Here is a 20040-nt window from a genome sequence, read left to right on the forward strand (position 1 = left end):
CCTGCACGCCCCGATCCTGACCCCTGCACGCCCCGATCCTGGCCCTGCACCCCCACATCCAGCGCTGCTCATCCTCTGTGTCCGCAGGTCCTGCGCTGTGCACCCCCAGATCCAGCTTCATGCACCCCCAAACCCTGCCCCGCACATCCCCTGCATCCCCAGGTTCAGCCCGTGCAGCCCCGGATCCAGCCCCGTGCATCCCCAAACGCTGCCCTGCACACCCCAATCCTGCCCTCTGCACCTCCAGCCCCGCGCACCCCCAGATCCACCTCCTTGTACCCCCAGCTCCAGCCCCATGGAGCCCCAAACCCTGCCCTGCACATCCCCTGTACCCCCAGATCCACCTCCTTGTACCCCCAGCTCCAGCCCCATGGAGCCCCAAACCCTGCCCTGCACATCCCCTGCACCCCCAGCTCCAGCCCCGTGCACCCCTGCACCCCCAGCTCCTTTGCAAGCCCCAGACAAATAAAAAGACTCCACAATCTGCACTCCCCCACCAATGTATTCCGATTTTCAGACAAGGCTCCCCCATTGCTGGGATTTCTCCAAGGTCTCAACGCCCAGGCATTTCTTTCTACAACTCATGCTCCTTCCCCCAGCCCCAGGAGACCAGGATATGGCCCCTCCCGTGCCCCAGCACCCCAATATTCACCCCAATGATGTGTGAAGCCACATTTGGGGTGGCTGCTCCCCAAACGCAGGGGCTTTGTTTTGGGATTCTGCACCAAGATCCTGCTCTGGGCGAGCTGCAGGCACAGCCCTGCAGGGAAACACAGCCCACAGCCACCAGTTCCTGCAAATCCAGGGCCTTTTCTGCACCCTGGAAGGTGCAGAACCCTTTTGTCCCACGCAATCAGCAGACACGGGCAGGGGCCACGTGCCAGCAGCTCTCGGGGAGCAGGGCCTGGGTTCTGAATCCAGGGAGGGCCAGAACAAACACCTGGATTCCTGCTGGGAGCCCCCACGAGCTGCCAGGACCTGACCAAGGGCACGGCCGAGGTCACCTGGCACTCACACTAATCCCAGTTTGCTTCATGCCCAGCAATTTATTTGATTTTCGTAACTCTCCTATCAAAAGAGCTTCAGCCTGAGCTAAAATAAGCTCCAAAACCTGAGAGGGACCTTCAACCCGAAGGGAAAAACCACCACAGTCCACATAAATAAATGTCATCTTTATTTAACCAAATATAATTTATCCATTAGGTCGACATCTGTCAGTTATAGGAACTATAAATAATTAAGACAGTCTTTTTTTTTTTTTCCTTTAATAAAAGAGTAAACCAGGATTTTCATCTGCAGGCAGCTGTGGAGTCGGCATGCATTGGAGTGCAACCAGTGGGAAGAGGTTTTGTTGTTTCTTTTCCCATCAATATTCCTCAGTTTTAAGTGAGGTTCTTCCCTGATCATTCCCCAAGCACACCTTTGACCGTATTTCATGTACAGACCCCCCCAGCCCCACCAGCCCTGACCACGAGAGGCAGATTCCTCCTCCAGGGAATCTTTTCCTGGGGAATTAAGTGGTGATGTGACACCTGGAAGGCCAGCAGAGTTTCTTTCTATGCACATAAAAGCTGAAGTGTTAATGGAAGGAAGTCCTGCATTTATTCCTCACCATCAGGCAGAGAAATCAGGTGAGCAGCTGAGAATACTCCAAAAAATATTCCAGGAGTCCCTGGGCTGAGAGTTCAGCACGGCAGGGACAGGGTTTGTTTTGTGGTTGGGTTTTGTATTTTGAGCACAGCTTTGGCCAGAGGAGATCTGTGAGAAGTGAGGGTGGAGAGAGGAGGGTCAGAGCTGCTCCCAACACAGGTCACGGAGCAAAGAGGAGGAGGGGAGTGAGCCTGATGTTGGATTAGCAAGGGAAAAAGGGGAAAATCATCTCAGAAATACAACTCCTGCTCTTCTGAGGGGCTGAGAAGGAGCAGCCTGGAGCCCACCTCTGCCTCCTGCACACCACAAGCAGCAGGGAAGGGTTTCCAAAACTCCACAGAGGGCCTGGAGCAGCTGAGAGCCCTGGTTTGGATCCAGCTGCTCCCGTGGACTTCCAGAACTCTGATCCTGACCCTCCTTTCCAACAGGGCCATCTCTAGAGTGAGCCCAGCTCTGCACCCCAGATCCCTGGGCTGGGACGATGATCCTGGACTAACTTTGGTCATGATTTGCCCACCTGGGTGTGTGGTTTTTGCTGCCCTCCCAACATGGCCTAATGGGAAGAGCAGGAATTCGGCCGGCACGGAGGAGCTGAACAGCACAAAAAGCAGGAGGGGAAGGAGCAGAGGAGGGAACCCTGCACTCCCTGTGCTCAGTCAGGGCTTCCCAGTGGGCTGCAGCCCCAATCCCAGATCTTACACACAGGCAGGGGGGTTCCTGTGCCACAGAGCTGCACCGAGAGCCAGGGCTCCAGCAATCCAGCTGTGCCCGGATTTCCAGCTGTTTTCCAGCCAGCACCTGGGCAGAGAGAGAAATCCCGTGGATCCCACGGATGTCCTTTCCTAACAGACACCACGAGCAAAATGCTCCTCCCCAGCTTGGAGCACCTCAGGCTCAGCTGGGGGAGGTGCTGGGTGGCTTCTTCCTGGCTGCAAGGGGCCCGTCAGCAGCACTCAGCAACCGAAAGGAAACCTGGACACCAAAACCAGGAGCTGCTTTTCCATCCATCCCTCTGCGCTGAGGAGAGCCGTGAAATCCGTGCAGCACAAGGAGACAGCACCCAGGAGGGCTCCAGCAGGTCCTGCAGAGGATCTCTGGCAGCTGGAAGGGGGGGGATGGATGGGGAGAGCTCCCAGCCCCCTTGGGTGAAGCTCAGAGCAGCTGAACTCAGCTCAGCAGAGGCAGAACCTGCACTCTGCAGTTCGGGGTGGGTGGCAAAAGGGAGCCTGGATCTGCCAGCAGAGCCCAGCCAGGGCCTGGGGCTCTCAAACAAGATCACTCACAGGAGCCTTCCTCGCCATCCTCCTCATCCCTCTCCCAGAAACTCCCAGTTTTTGGATGTGGGCCCAGGATGGAGCTTCAGAGAGCCAAGGCAGGGGTACTCTGTGCCCTCAACCATGAGGTTGTACTTCGCTTGGAGGTGCCAGGTCAGTAAAACAAAGCTGAGCTCAATGCCCAGGGTTTAAAACGCTTATGAAGCGAAAAAAGCAGCCCTTCACCTCGAGGGAGTGGAGCAGGGGAGGCTCCCTGCATGATCTGGCTGAGCAGGAATTTCACTGGAACCTTGGTTCAGACATAACTGCTGTGAAAATTGCACTTAGTGATTGTCTCGTTACACTTTTGTTTGCTTGTTTGTTTGTCCTTCCTAAAACTAGATATATCCTCTGTACAAACTCAGCTTGAAATATAAACCATGTAAAATTCCCATTGAAAATAATGAGAATCCAGTATCAAAGATGAAGTCTCGAGAGAGACGGGGTGGGAGGAGGGGGACGCAGAGAGAGGCAAAGGGGGAGGAAAAGAAACGACAAATGGGAGGAGGAGGAGGAGGAGGAGGAGGAGAGCTGTGGGAAGGGGGGAACGGGGAGAGTTAATCCCCAACATCGGAGTCCCGGTCACCGATGAGCCAGAGGACGTGGAAGCTGAGGGCCAGGAGCCCTGTTCCAATCAGGTCCCCCAGAGCTGTCAAGTATGGGATGGAGAAGTTGTCGGGATCCAGGTCCCTGCCCCACATCCAGTGCACCATCCAGTCAGCGATGTAGAGCAGGATGAGGACCTGGGGGCAGCGAGGGAAGAGCCACGTCAGCCACAGCTCCTGACCCCTGTGATCCCAGATCAGCTCTGCCTGGCTCAGGGAAGCACAACCACATCCCAAAAAACGGGGCTGGAGCCACGTTCCCAGTGCTGCTCTCTGCAGCTGCATCCCCAAAGCAACGAGTGCAGCACGAAGAGGAGCTGGGGAGTTTTGGTGGCTCCCTGAGCATCCCAAATCCTCTGTGTCCTTCACAGCCCCTGCCTGTTCTCCTTCAGCTTCCTGTCACCACCCAGTTTGGGATTAAACTGCCACCTCATCACCCAGAAGGCTCAATTTTGCACCTGAATTTTCAGCTCTACCCAGAACAAGCTTGAGGAGACGTGGGGCAGAGAGGGGACTGCTCAGGCAGGGCCAGCAACACCTGGCTGCCAGAAATAAAACAGTAACTTCTGGGTTTTTAGAGGAATTTAAAGGAGTAACTTCTTTAAAGGAATAACTTCCAAAGGAATAACTTTTCAGCCCAGTAGCTGGAACTGCCAAAGTGGGATTTTCTCCTCCATCTGCTCCAGTGCAGCGAGAGGCTCATGTTGGTATTTAAAGACACGAAATCTGCAGTGGATCCTCTCAAGCTCTTGGTCACAAGAGTCATCCCTGTGGGCTCCCACAGCTCCAGGAACTGCCAGGGAAAAGGCCAGGGCAGGGCACACGTTCCCTGCAAATTCCACACCCTGTTTTTATCACCAGGCCTTTGCAAATTTCCAAACCACCCCCCAGGACGGATTAAGGAGGGAAACACTCTGGCTATCAGAAAGACTTAAAAGAGACAAAAGGCAGATTCTAAACTCCCCAAGAACGGTAGGATGGAAAAATGGTGTGTACAGGTGTCCACAAAGGAGTCACTCAGTTCCACCTGGGACCCCTGTGCCCAGCACAGGAATCTCTCCGGCAGGGCCAGGGTTACTGCCCTGTCTCTACAGCTCCAGTGCTGAGCAGGTCCCCACTGGAGGTGACACCAGTGTGCCCTGAGCCAGCCCAGCCCCCTGAGGGGTTCCAGCTCACCTGGAGCAGTGCTGCTGTCATGTAGAACACGATGAAAATCAGGGTGAGCGTGGTGTGTCCCCCCTGCATGGAGCTGATGGTGTAGAGGAAAACCAAGTGCCCGGGCACCACCAGGAGGAAGAGCACACGGGCAGAGCGGGAGTTCACATCTGCAAAGGGGACATCAGGCCTGATTTAGACCCTGCAAGTGTCCAAGGCCAGGTTGGACAGGGCTGGGAGCAACCTGGGACAGTGGAAGGTGTCCCTGCCACATGGCAGGGGTGGCACGGGATGGCCTTTAAGGTCCCTTCCCACCCAAAGCGTTCCATGATTCCATGACCCAGGCTGTCAGGGATTCTGGGGTGTCTGTGCAGGGCCAGAAGCTGCACTGGGTGATCCTGTGGGTCCCCTCCAGCTCAGGACATTCCATACCCACATCTCCCCACCCAGCAGTGCCCTGTCCCTGGGCACAGGGGCTCTGCCCATCTGCAGAGGGCAGGGAACCCCCAGCCCCATCCCGAGCCAGGAGCTGCCCCTGAGCAGGGCTGGGCCCCCCTGTGCTGTGACAACGCTGCAGCCACTGCCACAGGGAGCTCAGCTGGCACCAAGCCCTGCACCCCCACGGCTGCCTGGGGTACCTGAGCTGAAGAAGGTGCTGCAGGGGCTGGGGCACTTCCGAGGGGCCGTCTCGGGGCTGTCTCCAGGCACCCCACTCATGTGCAGGTAGGTGGAGATGCGGCTGGCCTGCACTGCCACCAGGTTGCCACCCACACCTGCAGGTCACAAACAGCACTCAGGTGACGTCCCAGACACTTCCAAGAGCTCCTTTCAACAGCCAGCAGATCTGGGAGTGCCAGGTGCTGGAATTATGTAGGACAGTGTATTTTTGACCCCAATTCCGCTTTTGCAGGATGTGAGGAGCTGCGACAAAGCTGTGGCTTTTCCCCTCAGGCCCCTGAGTGAAGCTGAAGCAGTTCTGTTACTGCAGCTCAGGGTGGAAGAAATACGTGAAACAAAAAATGAGGAGTCAGGCACCGAAACAGACACAGGAAGTTCAAAACTATTATTTTTCACATGAGGCACAGGGAAATTGTGAAAGCCACCAGCACAAGTTGCACTGGCTCAGAATTAACTCCACCCATTGCAAAAAAACAATTAAAAAATGAGTTTCCCTGGTTCATTAGGCAGAAAGGAGGTGAAAGCTTTACACCAGAATCGATCGGATTTCCTGACTCCGAGGTGCAAATACAAATCTTTCTGTTACCAGGTGCCACAAGGCAAATATTTTGGAAGATGGGGGTGTTCCACCAGACAGGAGGAATAAGGAAATGAAGAAGTCCCTGGAAATGTGTTTTTTTAGGGAATGGCCTCCCAGGCCTGTCAGTGAAAGGGTGGCACAGGGGCAGCCAAACCTGTGTGCCCCCAGCACCCCAAAAGAGAACGATTGCCCTTAACCTGCCTGAAATCCCAGACAACTCCACTGTTTGCCAGGAGCTGCAGCCCCAGGGCGGGGCAGGACTCACCATTGATGACTGGTGTGAAAACTGCCATCCCAGCAAAGTTCGGATCCGACACCGTCCTGTCCAAAATCAGCCCCCCAACGCTGCAGGGGGAGACCAGAGAGGTCAGTGCTGGAAAAAGGACACAGAGGGAGGCTGTGCTTGGGGACAGGGACAGTCCCACCTGCTGATGGCCATGGCAATGATGACAGGCTCCCAGCCCGAGTACAGCACCTCCCGGGTGGCAGAATTCCTCTTGGCTATGACGATCCAGATGGGCAGCAGGGAGATGAAGAAGGCGCACACCAAGGGGTTCACGTAGGCTTTGCTCTCTGGGCAGGGGGGGACAAGAAGCAGAGAAATCAAGGGGAAGAAGAAGCAGAGATCTGAACCTCAGGAGCTCCAGGAAGGGCAGGGAAATGCCTGAACTCTGCAGGCCGTGGGGTTTCCCTCTCACAGGGGGTGAGCTGTACTCACAGGGGTGACAGTAAAACACTTGGATCTGTTTACCGACAGATCTGAGCGGGATCCCTTCAATTCCAGCTGCTCATCCCCACTTTTCCCACTCCTGGGCAGGATCTCCCAGTGCTGCTTCACCCCTGGATGAACCTGGCTGAGTCACATCCCTGTGTCCTGGCTGCCAGGGAAGGAAGGCGGAGGGGAAGGAGGAGGAAGTTGGGAGTCTCCAGCTGCAGCCCTGCCCTGAGGATCCCCAGCTGGAGCTGACAGCACCGCAGAGGAAATCCCAAGCTGCCTTTTCCCACTGCTCCAGCCCCAGCCTGGCACCTGGAAGGGGACAACTCGACCTGGAGAGGAGGAGGTGTGCAAGGCAGTGAGAAGGTCCAATCCCTCCCTCACCTGACCTAGGCCCAACTGAAGGAGCTCCAGAGCGGGAATCCTGCACACCCCAAGAACAGAAAGGGCAGAGGAGGAGGGTGAAATGAGAGGGAGACACAGCAGCCCACGCAAGGACCAGGGAGACACAGAGGCCTTCTGCTGCTCCTCACCCAGCTCCTTGTACAAGCCCCAGCTGATCCCTGACAGCAGAGCCAGCGTGATGAGGTCCCCCAGGCTGGCAGCAATCGGTGTGGCCACGTTGTCAGGATTGATCCCCATCTTCCTGGAGCCGATGATGACCCCAATCATAATCATGCCTGCAGCCAGAAAGAGGGAAAAAACCAGGATTTGGCCAAGGGGAGCTTAATATTTCAGGAAGAGGTGCACAGAGGGGGTGAGCCTCACCCAGAACAAGGGAGGCAATGAAGGCAGTGGCCACGCTGCTGGCACACAGCAGGACAGCGTGGTCGATGCTGAAGTGCCCGTCTGGGATCCATCCGAACACCACGGCTGCGATCGAGGCCAGGAAGCCAACCACGGTGGCCTGGACCTGGAAATGGAAACCAGAGGGTCACCAAGACACCAAAACAGCCCCAGGGTGTGAGGAGAGGTTGCCCAGAGAAGCTGTGGCTGCCCCTGGATCCCTGGAAGTGTCCAAGGCCAGGCTGGACAGGGCTTGGAACAGCCTGGGATAGGGGAAGGTGTCCCTGCCCATGGGAACGAGAGGAGCTTTAAGGTCCCTTAAACCATTCCATGACTTTATTCTGGGAGTCTAAGAGGGAAGCACCACCCAGGGGGATTAGAATCCACCATGGAAGCACCCAGTCCAACCTGCAGGGCCAACGTGGCCGGGGGACACACAGGTGCCACCTGCCTCCCCATCAGACACAGAACACTGACACTGAACAGCAAAACCCAGGCACTTAAACCTCCCACACTGCCAAAGTTGGGCTTGCCCCAGCTGTAAATATTCCCCTTCGCTGTCCTCACCTGTATCAGAGCCATGTTCCCCGTTATCATCTTCCAGAGCTCTTTGGGTGTGTCCATTTGGCCAATATTAGCCTGTAGGGGAAATGCGACACCATTAAAGACTGGCAGCACTTTACACCTGAAAACAGCCAAGCTCCTGTGCCAGGAGCAGGGGAGGACCTCGAGCCCTCAGCTCTTACAGGGGAGCAATTCAGCAGAAAGGGGAGGGTGAAGGGGCATCAACATCAACCAAAAATCTGACGGGAGTGTTGCAAAAGCAGCGAGATCTCTGTGTCCTGCAGCCACACACTGCATTTCTCATGGAATTCACTCCACTGCTCATCCCAGGGGTCAGGCTGCCCCTCAGGCCAGCCAGGCAGGAGGGACCAGGGGTGCAGAGCCTCGGGTCAGCTCCGTGCCCCTGCTCCCACACCGAGCGAGGCTGGAGCAGCAGCACGTGGGGCACAGCTGGCAGCACACCCTCCTGTCCCTGATAAAAGCTGAGCAAACAAGGCTGGTGCCACGTGGGGACAGGGAGAGGAGCGGGAAGCCGTGGCACGGGGGTCATCTGGAACCAGGAGAGGCTGATCAGGATAACCAGGAGATGGAAATTGCTTTAATTCCTGGCATAGGATCCAAAATAACCCAGAGGAATTGCTGCAGGGCACGGGCTCTGCTCCTCCCTCCCACCTCCCAGGTCTTTATGGGAAGAACGGATACGTTTCTATCCAATTTGCATCATTAGAAGCTGATGAATTTAGGAAATAAGGGAGAGGCTCAAACACTGGAGTGGGAAATGCACATTGGAGGTGCTGCCTGACAGCACCAGACTCCTGCACAGCAACACAGCAGCAATTTCCTCCTCTCAGGTGGAAAAGAAAACAAGCAAACCAGAAATAATTGATTAATTAATCCCCCTGCTCTCCTTGCTGGATGTGTTGAGAGCTGCCAGCTTGTTTTACTGAGATGCCCCATCTCTGGGGCAAATCGTTCTGGGCAGAGAGGAGGAAGGAATGGGGGCAAACCAACAAAAAGTTGACTGGAGCAGCACATCCAGCACAGGAATTTGAGCTCCATATGAAGCCTGACCTTAAAATTCCAGCCACATGGCAATTAGGCTGGGATTAACATAACCTCGCTGTAGCCACTGGCAACGGGATTTTAATCCTTTAACTAATGGGGCAGTTTTGCCTCTTAATTGTGAAAGGAATTTCTGAGGTGCCTTAAAGCAGCACTAATTAGAAACCCAAAGTCTGAGAAACCACTCCAGGCTGCATCCCTGTGGGGAGAGCACGGGATCCACACCGGGAAGCTCCGGGCAGAGGGGAGCACCCTGCACGGGGCCTGGCACCAGAGATCCTCCTGTCCCACCAGGCACAGGCACATGGAGGTTGGATTTGATGATCTTGGAGGTGTTTTGCAGCTTTAACCATCCTGTGAGTCCGTGATTTTAAGGAGGCTGAGTGCGAGGAGGCAGCACAGGAGGGGAGGCAGAGGCCAAAGCCTGGCTCAGGGTCAGGAGGGGACACCACGACAGGAGCTGGTGGGTGCTCCCTGTGCTGGTGTCCCCGTGACCCTCCTGCAGCCACCAGGGCAGACTGGGCAAAGTTCTGCATTCCTGACTTTCCACAGGCTCATTCCTTTGCCAGAGCTGCCCCAAAGCTGCTCCTGTCAGCCCCAGGAGGGGACACAGAAGTGCCAACGCTGCCTTTGTCCCAAGCACTCCCCCTGCCCAGCCCATGGCCAGAAGGTGGCCAGGGCCAGGAGGGAGAAGGTCCCTGTGTCTGGGACAGCAAGGATCCTGTCATGGTCCCAACAATGGAGAGGGAATAAAACAAAGGGATTTGTTTCCCAGAGCGAAGGGGTGAACAAAGCTCAGCCTCTGTCCCTGGCACTGCAGCCCAGCTGGGCCCAGCAGCTTTGTCCTCCCCGAGCCTGGGCAGAGGAGCCTGAGGAGCAGAGTCACAGCTGGAATCTCCACAGGGAAGGAGAGGAGAGGACCTGGGAGAGCAGATCCAGAGAGAGACCAGCCCAACCACGCTGTGCCTTCTCCTGCTGCAAGGGCAGGGCTGAGAGCAAGGGAAAGAGCCAAGCAGGGTTTGTTCTCCATCCCTCCACCTCAGTGAGCCCTTCCCCAGCAGCTCCTTGGGCCGAGGAACATCAGCACTGCCAAGGGCAGGAGCAGGCTGCCTCCTGCAAGGGCTCCCCTCAGGAACTCCCAGCCCAGAGGGTTAAAATCTGCTGGCAGCAGGCAGAGAACACCCTGCAGCTGGAAGATCCCAAGTTCCCACCATGGGACGTAGGGACATGAGGCAGGAGGTGCTTTGCAGAAGGAGGGAGTGTCCTTGTCCCTGTCCTTGTCCCTGTCCTTGTCCCTGCCAGGAGAGGCTGTGGGTCCCTCTCCAGCCCTGCTCAGCTCCAGGGCAGAACACTGAGACACAGAGCAATTCATGGGCAGCTGGACTAACAGAGGGCTCTGAGGAGCTGCCAGAGCCTGCCCCAGCCCTCAGGGGCCTCAGGGATCCTCAGGGAACAGGCAGCTCCCTGTTCCCCAGGAACCAGAGGGAATTCCAGCAGGAGGAATGCCCAGCTGTGATCTCCATCACTTCAAGAGCCTGTCAATCCCCCGAGAGCTCTCACTGCGAGGTCCCCTCTGCTTTACAATTGTCCCCAGGCTCTCTCCTTGCCCTGGCTCCTGCCAGCCTGCTCTGGTGACATTCCTGCTCCCAGTTTCTGGTGGAAAAGCTGGATCCCAGCCAGCTCCCACCCCATGCCCCCAGGCCCCGAGCAGCCAGCACTGCACGAGGAAGTGAACTGTCAGCAAAGCTTAAGGACCATTAATCCTTCAAATCCCATCAGCCCAGCGGGATGAAAACACCTTCCCAGCACGCTGAACCCCAGGCTCTGGTGTCTGTTGTCACAGATCACAGGGAATTTTGGGAATTTTGCCTGCCCATACACCACCCCCACACACAAACCCCTCCCAGCCCTTCCCAAAGCAGGTACCCTCAGCTCCCTGGCCACTCACAGCTGTGGACAGGCGGGATGCCAGCGTCATCTCCAGGTTCCCCTTCAGGCCCAGCAAAGCAGGAACCAAGATAAACACCTCAGTCACGTATTTGAAGACGTCCCAGTGCTGCAAGATCAAAGCACATTAAATAAACCCATTAAACAGAACCGTGGCTGGTACCAAGCTTTGCTCCAGGCTGAGTGTCACCCACTCATCGTCACCTCTGGCACGTGGCACTGTCCTGAGCAGACATCCCAGTGCCCTCCCTGCTGCCACACTTGGAGTTCTGCAGTGGTTTTCCCACTTCTGCCATTTGTAGCAGTGACCACATGTTCCTGCTGGGCTGAACAGCTCTGAGCCAGCAACTTTCAGTGAAAAATCCCCCAAAGAGCCACCACTGACAAAATGTTTACACACCCAGAGGCCAAAACAGGGAAAGATGGAGAGGCTTTGCCCAATACTCGCAGTTTTTGGCAGATTTGGGTGCTGAAGTTTGGTCAGCCTCAGCTGAGAGCCTTTCCTACATGTGTGTCTTGCAAACATAAAAATACAGATATATTTTGATCCAAACCCCAGCCCACTGAGGCCACCTTTCCCTGCTACCTGTGTTAGCTCAGGCATTTCCTAACTCCTCTGGCTCTCCAGCTGCCCTGGGATGAGCGACAGAGGCAGCCACGGTTATTTAGGAAAAAACAAAGAGTAATTGCAGGGTAAGCAGCCTTACAGGCGAGCAGCTGAAAACACAAAACCACTCCAAAACCCCCCAGAGCCGCATTTAAAAACACCCCTGTGAGCCACCCAAACCTCACTGCCCCGCTTTTATTGCCAGGGTCCAAAATCTCTCCTGTTTGCCACTCTGCCTGGCTGCCACACTCCCTAAAGGACGCTGGGGAGCAGAGGAATCCCAGCTGGAGCAGTGCTGGACGTGTTGAACGCCCCTCTGCAGTTTTGTGCCTGCAAATGTCACCTGCAAACGTCACCTGTGCGAGGCTCCAGCTCTGTCAGAGCTGCCCTTGGCAGTGCCACCCTGCCAGGCTCACCAGGGATGTGGATTTCTCTCCAGGACAAGCAAGGCCATCAGCAGATATAAATCGCTCTACCTGCCTGCCTAACAGCTTCCTGTGAGGAAGGACTTCAGTTATTCTTTGTTTGTTTTTCCATCCTTCACCCCTGAGCCAACAAGCTGCAGTTTCCTGGTGCTTTGCAGTGCTGCACTCCCTTGAAAAGTCGTTGGGGAGAAAAGCAGAGGCAGGCTTGAGATGGGTGAACTGGGATCGTTTTTCCTCCTATGGACAAGGTGTTTCCCAGTTATAAAAATCCCCTTAGAGTTTCTGACAGCTTGGTGAGGCAAGGTGAGAACAGAGAGGCCCTGGCACAGGCTGCCCTGTGGCTGCCCCGTCACCAGGAGTGTTCCAGGCCAGGTTAGATTGAGCTTGGGGCACCCTGGGGCAGGGGAAGGCGTCCCTGCCATGGCAGGGCTGGCACTGGATGGGCTTTAAGGTCCCTCCAACCCAAACCATCTGGGATGTTGTGCCAAGCTGACTCTCAGGGACACAGGTAAGATCTGCTCGGCTTTTTCACAACCACAACCCTCTCCCTGCTGGAGGATGAGGCTCCTGAGGTCACCCAGGAAGGTTTGGAGTCCCCAGCCCTGGAGGTGTCCACGGACGTGGCTCTCAGTGCTCTGGGCTGGGGACAAGGTGAGGATGGGGCACAGCTTGGATTCGACGATCCTGGAGGGATTTTCCAGCCTAAGTTCTGGGATTCTGTGTGATTTGAGCTCAGTCCTGAGATTCTGAATCTGAAATTCTTCACCCAGCACAGGCTGTGCCTCCTTTAAGACACCTCCAGGAGCAGCCAAGCTCGGCTCTCCCCAGTCTATTTTTAGGAGACTCTGGGATGCTTTTGCCGTGTGTCCAGTGGGTGAATCCCTCACTCCAACTTCCCTTGGCAGGACCCAGGGCTCCCTCAGTGACCACCACGCTGCCACTGCCCAGCAGGACGAGCTGGGTGTCACCAGAGCCACTTAACGAGAGGAACATCGTCATTAGCCAGGCTGTGCAAAACCTTCCCGGCTCCAGAGTTCCCAGAGCTCACAGGGGCAGGATCAGGCACCAGTTCCAGCTCTCCCTCACCTCATCCCAACCCTGAATTTAAATTAATAATTTGTAAATTTAACTTCAGGCTGCACTGCAAACTGGTGCCAGCAGCAGCTGTAACTGGAGCCTGCTGCAGCAGCTCCCTGAGCAAGACAGGGCTGCTCCTGGAGAAAGGAAGAAAAGCCATCTTTGGGGAAGGAAAACAAGGAGATTTCTGCAGAGCTCAGCAGCTCGCTCGCTGCAAAGAGCAGGACCCGTGGGCTCCTGCCAGCTTTCTTAATATAAGATGTTATACAACACTGGGAGTCTCTGGGGCTCCCAGGCCTCGGTGGCTCCTGCAAGGAACAAAGCTCCCTGTGGACAGGAGTGCCCACAGTGTGGCTCCACGGGGACAACCAGAGCCAGGCTGCTTGGGGAAGCCTGAAAAAAACCAAACCCAAACCCAAAAAAAGCCAAAAAAAAAAAAAATAGAAGGGAAAGAGAAGAGGAAATAAAAATTTCAGTTCAGGACATGGAGCCGTTAAAATCACTGTAACAGGCCCTCTGAAATTTGGAAATAAGCTGTTTTCAGGGAGGCAAACACAGCAGACAGGATCCTTCAGGCTCTGCCCAGCATCCCAGTGTGTCCCACGCAGCACTGGAGGGATGAACTGGACCTCGATCTGCTGGAGGCTCTGGGAGAAACATCAACCCCCAGGAGCTGCTCTGCAGCTCCCTCCCGGCTCGCTGCCTGCCCAGCCCATCCGAAGAACCTCCAAGGAGTCTGGAAAACAACGATCAGGGCTCTGCTGGGAGAGGGGATTGTGCCCAGGGTCCTCCAGTGCACACAGAAAGCACCTGGGGCACTCACAGGTACCAGCTCTCCCATCCCAGAGCTCAAACTCTCCTCCTGAGAGGCGAATCCCAGGGACACATCAATGGGACAGCGTGGCCAGGGCTGCTGCTTTGCACAGCAGGGACACCAATTCCAGTGGGATCATCAGCCTGGTGATCCAGAACGGGGGGCACGGAGTGCACGGAGCCCTCCAGCCGTCCCCAGCCATCCCAGCAACGGGGCTGCAGCTCCACACGCTCCCTCCTTCCACCCCTGAGCCTCTGGAGCAGCCCCCAGGAGCAGCCCCTGCAGCCAAGCTTCCCTTCCCCACCCTACGGCATCTCCACGGCTCATTTAATCCCCAGTTAGAGCTGCTGGCAGCACAGGCTGCCCAGCCACAAGCTGAGCTGCTGTGGGACACGGGAAGGACAAAGTTTTATTCGTAAGGGCCATAAAAATCAAGGCAGGAGAACACAGGGCTGAGCCGCAGCCTCCCGGCCCTGCCCGGCCACAGGGGCTGAGCCTTCTCCAGGAAAAACTTTAGGTCGGGTTCAAACCGCTCTGGGCAGCTTCCAGAAGAGCCAGGCCTGAGTTTGCAGGGACCTTGTGAAGGGAAAACATGCTTGAAATGTCTCTTTTTCAGAAAATGATTCCGGTAAATCTCTCCCGGATTAATTCACCCCGTCCGGCCTTTCCTGTTTGGAGTCACTTCCCAGCTCTGCCCACAGGTTCCACCGAGAGAGGCTGCAAGGATGACCAGAGCGCTCAGGCACGCAGGGAAACTGCTGCTCTGGGCAGGACACCACGGGGAGTGTCTGTCTGACCACCCACAAATCCCAAAAAAACCCCTCTGACTTACTGGCACCGGGCTGGGCTGACCCCAGCTGCCAGCAGCTCACGGGGCTGACATTGGAGCCTCGCTCTGCCCACACCACCAGGGCTTGTTTACCTCCACCAGCAAACACAGCAGCTCCAAGCAGAGCATTTTTGGTTGCCCACAGCTCCAAAATGGCTGCGCCCCCATCCAAGGGAGCCTCACAAACCTATGGATGAGCCCAGTTTTGTGCCTCAGGGGTGGGAATCAGCTCTGCCCAGCCTGTGGGTCAGGGCAAAGGAGAAGCTGATCTGCTGCCAGACGTGTGTGGAAAATGTGGTGGAGACCAGCACAGGAGCCTCGGTTTGCAAAGGCACCATTCCCACATGGAAGCACAACCAGGCTGTCACACTCCCACGGCGTCACCTGCCACGGGGAACACCTTGGTTTTCATCTAGAGGCAACTGCCAGCTTCCTGCTGGCCTTTCCTAAAAATCACCTCCACAGCCCTCTCAGGATGAAAGCTCCGTTAGCCCTGCCATCCCTGGATGCTTCAAGAGCACAAGGAAGTGGTGCAGGAAGCTCTGGAATGAGCCACACGGTCTGGCACACACTGAGAGAAACATTAACCTGGCTGGCACGAGCCTGGAACAGCACAGCAAACACCCAAGGCGGGAGAGGGACAAGAGGAACCAGAACCCGGGGCTGGGGTGTCACCAGCCAGCAGCAGGGAAGGGATTGATTTCCAGCTGTGATGCACAGAGTGCTCTCAGTTCCCAGGCAGCAGCATCGGCTTCACCTTCTCCTCTGAGCCACAGCTGGGCAGGGGTTCCCTTGGCCTCTCCCTCCCTCATTCCGCACATCCCCGAGGGCTCCTCAGCTCCCCCTCCCCAGCCAGCACACCAGGGAACTGCTCACCCCCCTCCCTGTTGCTGAACCAGCCTTGGCATTCCATTATTCCATAAAGCCAAGACCTACAGAGCCAGGATCCAGAGCCCAGCGCCGGGCCAGGGGAGCACCAATCCTACCTGCACAATGTCCAGCACCATTCCAGCAGCGACCGTCCCAAAGCCTGCCAGGAGGAACGGGAAGAGGACCTGCAGCCCGATGGAAAAGGAGGTCTCCTTGAGGGGCGAGGCGGGCTCGGGACCCCGGTCCGTGCTGGTGTCATCGCTCTCATTGCTCTGGCTGCCATTTTCCAGCAGGGCATCCTCTTCCCTCACCCCTTTGGCGTTGGCACGGGACTCCAGCACCACCACTTCCACGCCGGTGCCATCGGGTCCCAGGAAACCCGCGGGCTCCGCGCGCTGCCCGCGCTCCGGGCTGGTGAGGCAGTCCCCGGGCACGATGGGCAGCACGGCCCCGTTGGCCTGCGGGGTCTCCTTCTGCTCCAGCTTGGAAGTCATGCTGCAGGACCGGCTCTCCTGACCCTCTGCTCAGTGGGCCTACAGCCAGCAGCTGTTCCAGAAGGGATCTTCTGCCAGCAGCTTATCCAAATGGCCTTTCCAGCATCTAGGAGCGACCTCTGCCAGCCCTGCTCGCCCGCCCGGGAGTGCAGAGCCTGCTCCTGCAGCAGAGATCCCCATCAAGCAGCGTCCAGGGACGGGGGACACCGAGCACGGAGCGAGCAGGGACACGGCAGGAGCTGGGAACGGCAGCAATTCCCTCTGGTTCTCCTCCTCTCCAGCGCCGTGTGGTGCAGCAGCCACCGGGGCAGGATCCAAGCTTTCCTCCCTTGATGTGTGATGCCTTAGTGCATCTTTTCCCAGTTTTTTTCCAGCAGCACGGCTGTTGTGATGGGGCAGAAGGAAAACCAGATGAAGTAAAGAACACAGAAGCTTAAACAGTGAGCACTGGAGCAGAGGACTGGCTTTTAGAGATGATCCCACTCAGGCTCTTCTTGATACCAGGGCTTTGCCACTTCCTCCAGTGGCACTGTCCCTCTGCAGAATTCCAGTCTGAAGGCTCCTGAGGGCTTTCTGCCAGAACAGCCAGTGATTCCAGCAGGCTTCAAGTGTCACTGCCGTCCTCCTCCTCCAGAAGAAGAATTTCTCACCCAGCAGCACGAGGCAAGCACAGTTCTTACTCAGAGTCGTAGCAGGTCCCCAGTTTACTCACGGAGCTGGGCAGGCTGCAGGGTGGGGGCTGGCATTTGGGCAGCCTGCGATTTAACGTGGTTTTCCAAGAACTCGTCTTTCACCTGCAACACACGCGAGGAAAGCAGATACTCTGTGGGGTCCTGTGCAGCCCGCATAGGCAGCTCGATCCGCTTCCTCCGACAGACGCTGAGGTTCAGCCTTCGCCGTGCCCCCAGCTATCCCTTGGCTGTTCTCCCACAACCCTGGGCACCCTCAGGACTTGTGCCGGGGGATGCGGGGGCAGAGCCGCCCTCCGAAAGGGGCACCCAGGAGGGACCCGCAGGACGATCCCCGCGGCCGGGGCTCCCCCCGCCTCCCGCTGCCGCAGCGCCGGAGCTGCCGCAGCGCCCGCAGAGCCCCGCAAGCCGCCACTTCCAGAGCGATCCCCGCGGGGATGCGCGGAGCGGAGCGGAGCTGCCGCCCGGTCGGTCCCCTGGCCGAGCGCCCGTGTCCCCGCGGTACCGCCGCCCGTGTCCCCGCGGTGCCGCTGCCCGTGTCCCCGCGGTACCGCCGCCCGTGTCCCCGCGGTGCCGCCGCCACCCGCCCGTGTCCCCGCGGTGCCGCCGCCCGTGTCCCCGCGGTGCCGCTGCCCGTGTCCCCGCGGTGCCGCCGCCCGTGTCCCCGCGGTGCCGGTACCGCCCGCTGCCGGTCGCTCCCCGCCCGCTGCGCACCCGCGGCTCCTCCGCCGCCCCGCGCTCTGCCCCGCCGGGCCCCGCCCCGCGCCGCCCTGACATCACCGCCGGCCAATGGCGGCCGTGCCCGCCGCGCCGCGCCGCGCTCCCATTGGCCTGTCCCGCGTGGCGTCACGCCTGGCCCCGCCCCCGGCGTGGAGCGCGCCCCCGGCGCGGGGCGGCCACGCCCCTTCGGCACCGCGGGGGCGGGGCCGGGGTCACGTGCGGCGGAGTCCGCAGCGGGCGGGAGCGGCCAGTCCGGCCGTCCATCCCTCCGTCCATCCCTCCGTCCACCCTGCCGTCCATCCCTCCGTCCACCCTGCCGTCCACCCTGCTGTCCACCCTGCTGTCCATCCCTCCGTCCACCCTGCTGTCCACCCCTCCGTCCTTCCCTCCACCCTGCCGTCCATTCTTCCATCCATCCTGCCTTCAGTCCGTCCGTTCATCCCTCCATCCGTCCATCCTTCCGTCCATCTATCCACCCACTATCCATCCGTTCATCCCACCATCCATCCATCCATCCCTCCATCCATCCATCCATCCATCCATCCATCCATCCATCCATCCATCCATCCATCCATCCATCCCTCCATCCATCCATCCCTCCATCCATCCATCCATCCATCCCACCATCTATCCCTCCATCCCTCCATCCATCCCTCCATCCTCTCCCCCCCGTGGCTTTACCTGCTCTCACCTGGGCTGTGGAGCTGAAGGAAAGGCACGAAGAGCTGGGGATCCCTCGCTGGGGCAGCCTCGTTGTGCGCCCCTGGGGACAGGGGGTTCACAGGTGCCCAGAGCTGCCCCGTGATCCCAGCTCCAGGGGTGCCTCCACGGATTCCCCCATCCAGGGAGACACGGCTGGATCCAGGCCAAGGAGCACCAACGTGCTCGGTGGTACCCACTGGATTTCAGGTCTCTGCCAGGCTGCTGTAGCTCAGAACAAAAGGTCAGGAATATTGTCACGTACACTCTGCCTGTTTATGCCAAACTGTCCCACAACAAATAAATAAAGAGCATAAAAACTCCTGCTACAGAGGTCAGGTCCTCATTGCTCTGTAGAATTCTGTGTTCCTGAATGAAACCAGCCCTTCTGATTCATGCTTTGCTTTTATTTCCTTTTTTTTTTTTTTTTTTTTTTGTGGTCATGAGTGGAAATTCTGACCAGTTGTTTTTCCTTCCTGCCTTTCCTTTCCTCCCAGGAAACAGTCAGCAGCGAGTTATTACTCAGAGTGATGACGTGACCCCCCAGCTCGAGGCCTTGGAGACAGGTTCTGGGCCAATAAGGGTGGCTGTGACACAGGAACGTGTGTGGGGGGAAAGGGGAGGGCGGCACAGGAGCTGCATTCCCGCATGGATACAGGGATCAAGCGTGCCTGGAGCTGGGACTTCATTTCTGAAGGAAAACGAAGCAGCTGGGGGCAGTGGCAGCGAGGGATCCACTGTGACCCAAAGCTGTGGGCTCTGCTGCTTCGGTTCTGTCTGCTCCCAACAAGGGCTGGGCACAGAGAGGTGTTTTCCTGAAATATTTGGTGCTTGGGAGAAGAGGATGGCTGGAACATGGATGGAGCATTAGAGAAAGCAGCAGGAAGATGGCACTAAGGGACTTTTTATATGGGCAGAGAGTGACAGGGGACAAGGGGCGATGGCTTTAGACTGATTGAGGGCAGGGATAGATGGGATTCTGGGAAGAAATTCCTCCCTGTGAAGGGTGGGCAGGCCCTGGCACAGGTTGCCCAGAGAAGTTGTGGCTGCCCCTGGATCCCTGGAAGTGTCCAAGGCCAGGTTGGACAGGACTTGGAGCAACTGGAAGGTGTCCCCACCACAGCAGGGGGTGGAACTGGGTCCCTTCCAACCCAAGCCATCCAGGGATTCTGGGATTTCAAGGCATGAGAAGCCTCTGGGGTCATTTCACTCATTCTCAGGACCTCCACCAGCAAAGAGACCTCGTGGAAAACTTGAGACATCCAGAACACATCTCAACTACAGCCACAGCCGACTGCCATGCTCCAGCTGGGACTGAGCTCCAAATCCAGCCTCCAGCCCGGCCTCTGTTCTCCTTTGTCCGAACAATCCTGGCTGTAAGGCTCTGCTTCCACCTTCATCTTTCCTTCCTGACTCGGAAAATCCATCCCTCCCCCGGAGCCTCCACTCTTCCCTCACCTCCCCAAAAACAACGTGCACCCAAATGTGACCTCGCTGCTCCCCAGCTGCACGCTCAGGAAGTGGAAGTGAGGGGACAAAAGCTGCCTGAGACAAGAAAACAGAAATAGATAAAACCCCCACCGGCGAGGCTGAGATCAAAAAAGCAGAGGATGAAAGGGCAGGAAATGGGTTTCCAATTGCAGGGAACAGGTAGCAAAGGCAACAAAAATGTTTGGAAAGGAAGGAGTTGACCACTGAGCTGTGCTGGATCGTGGAATGTCGTGCCCATGTGTTTTACAGCAGCCACGTGATTCTGGCACT

At 57.3% G+C, this 20040-nt stretch overlaps 1 protein-coding gene across 1 annotated transcript; it reads right to left on the reverse strand.

The window, feature by feature from the left end:
* Positions 1–1151: 1151 nt before the first annotated feature.
* SLC41A1 (solute carrier family 41 member 1) lies at positions 1152–17355 on the reverse strand. Its single transcript, XM_068995643.1, has 10 exons — positions 15794–17355; positions 11057–11164; positions 8050–8121; positions 7465–7609; positions 7230–7376; positions 6407–6554; positions 6247–6326; positions 5362–5496; positions 4745–4893; positions 1152–3706 (listed from the first exon to the last, which is right to left on the reverse strand). The coding sequence occupies exons 1-10, from the start codon at positions 16169–16171 to the stop codon at positions 3521–3523; spliced, it is 1548 nt and encodes a 515-aa protein (XP_068851744.1). The 5' UTR covers positions 16172–17355; the 3' UTR covers positions 1152–3520.
* Positions 17356–20040: the final 2685 nt, after the last annotated feature.

This window comes from Aphelocoma coerulescens, chromosome 26 (assembly GCF_041296385.1).
Source record: "Aphelocoma coerulescens isolate FSJ_1873_10779 chromosome 26, UR_Acoe_1.0, whole genome shotgun sequence".
Taxonomy (NCBI): domain Eukaryota; kingdom Metazoa; phylum Chordata; class Aves; order Passeriformes; family Corvidae; genus Aphelocoma; species Aphelocoma coerulescens.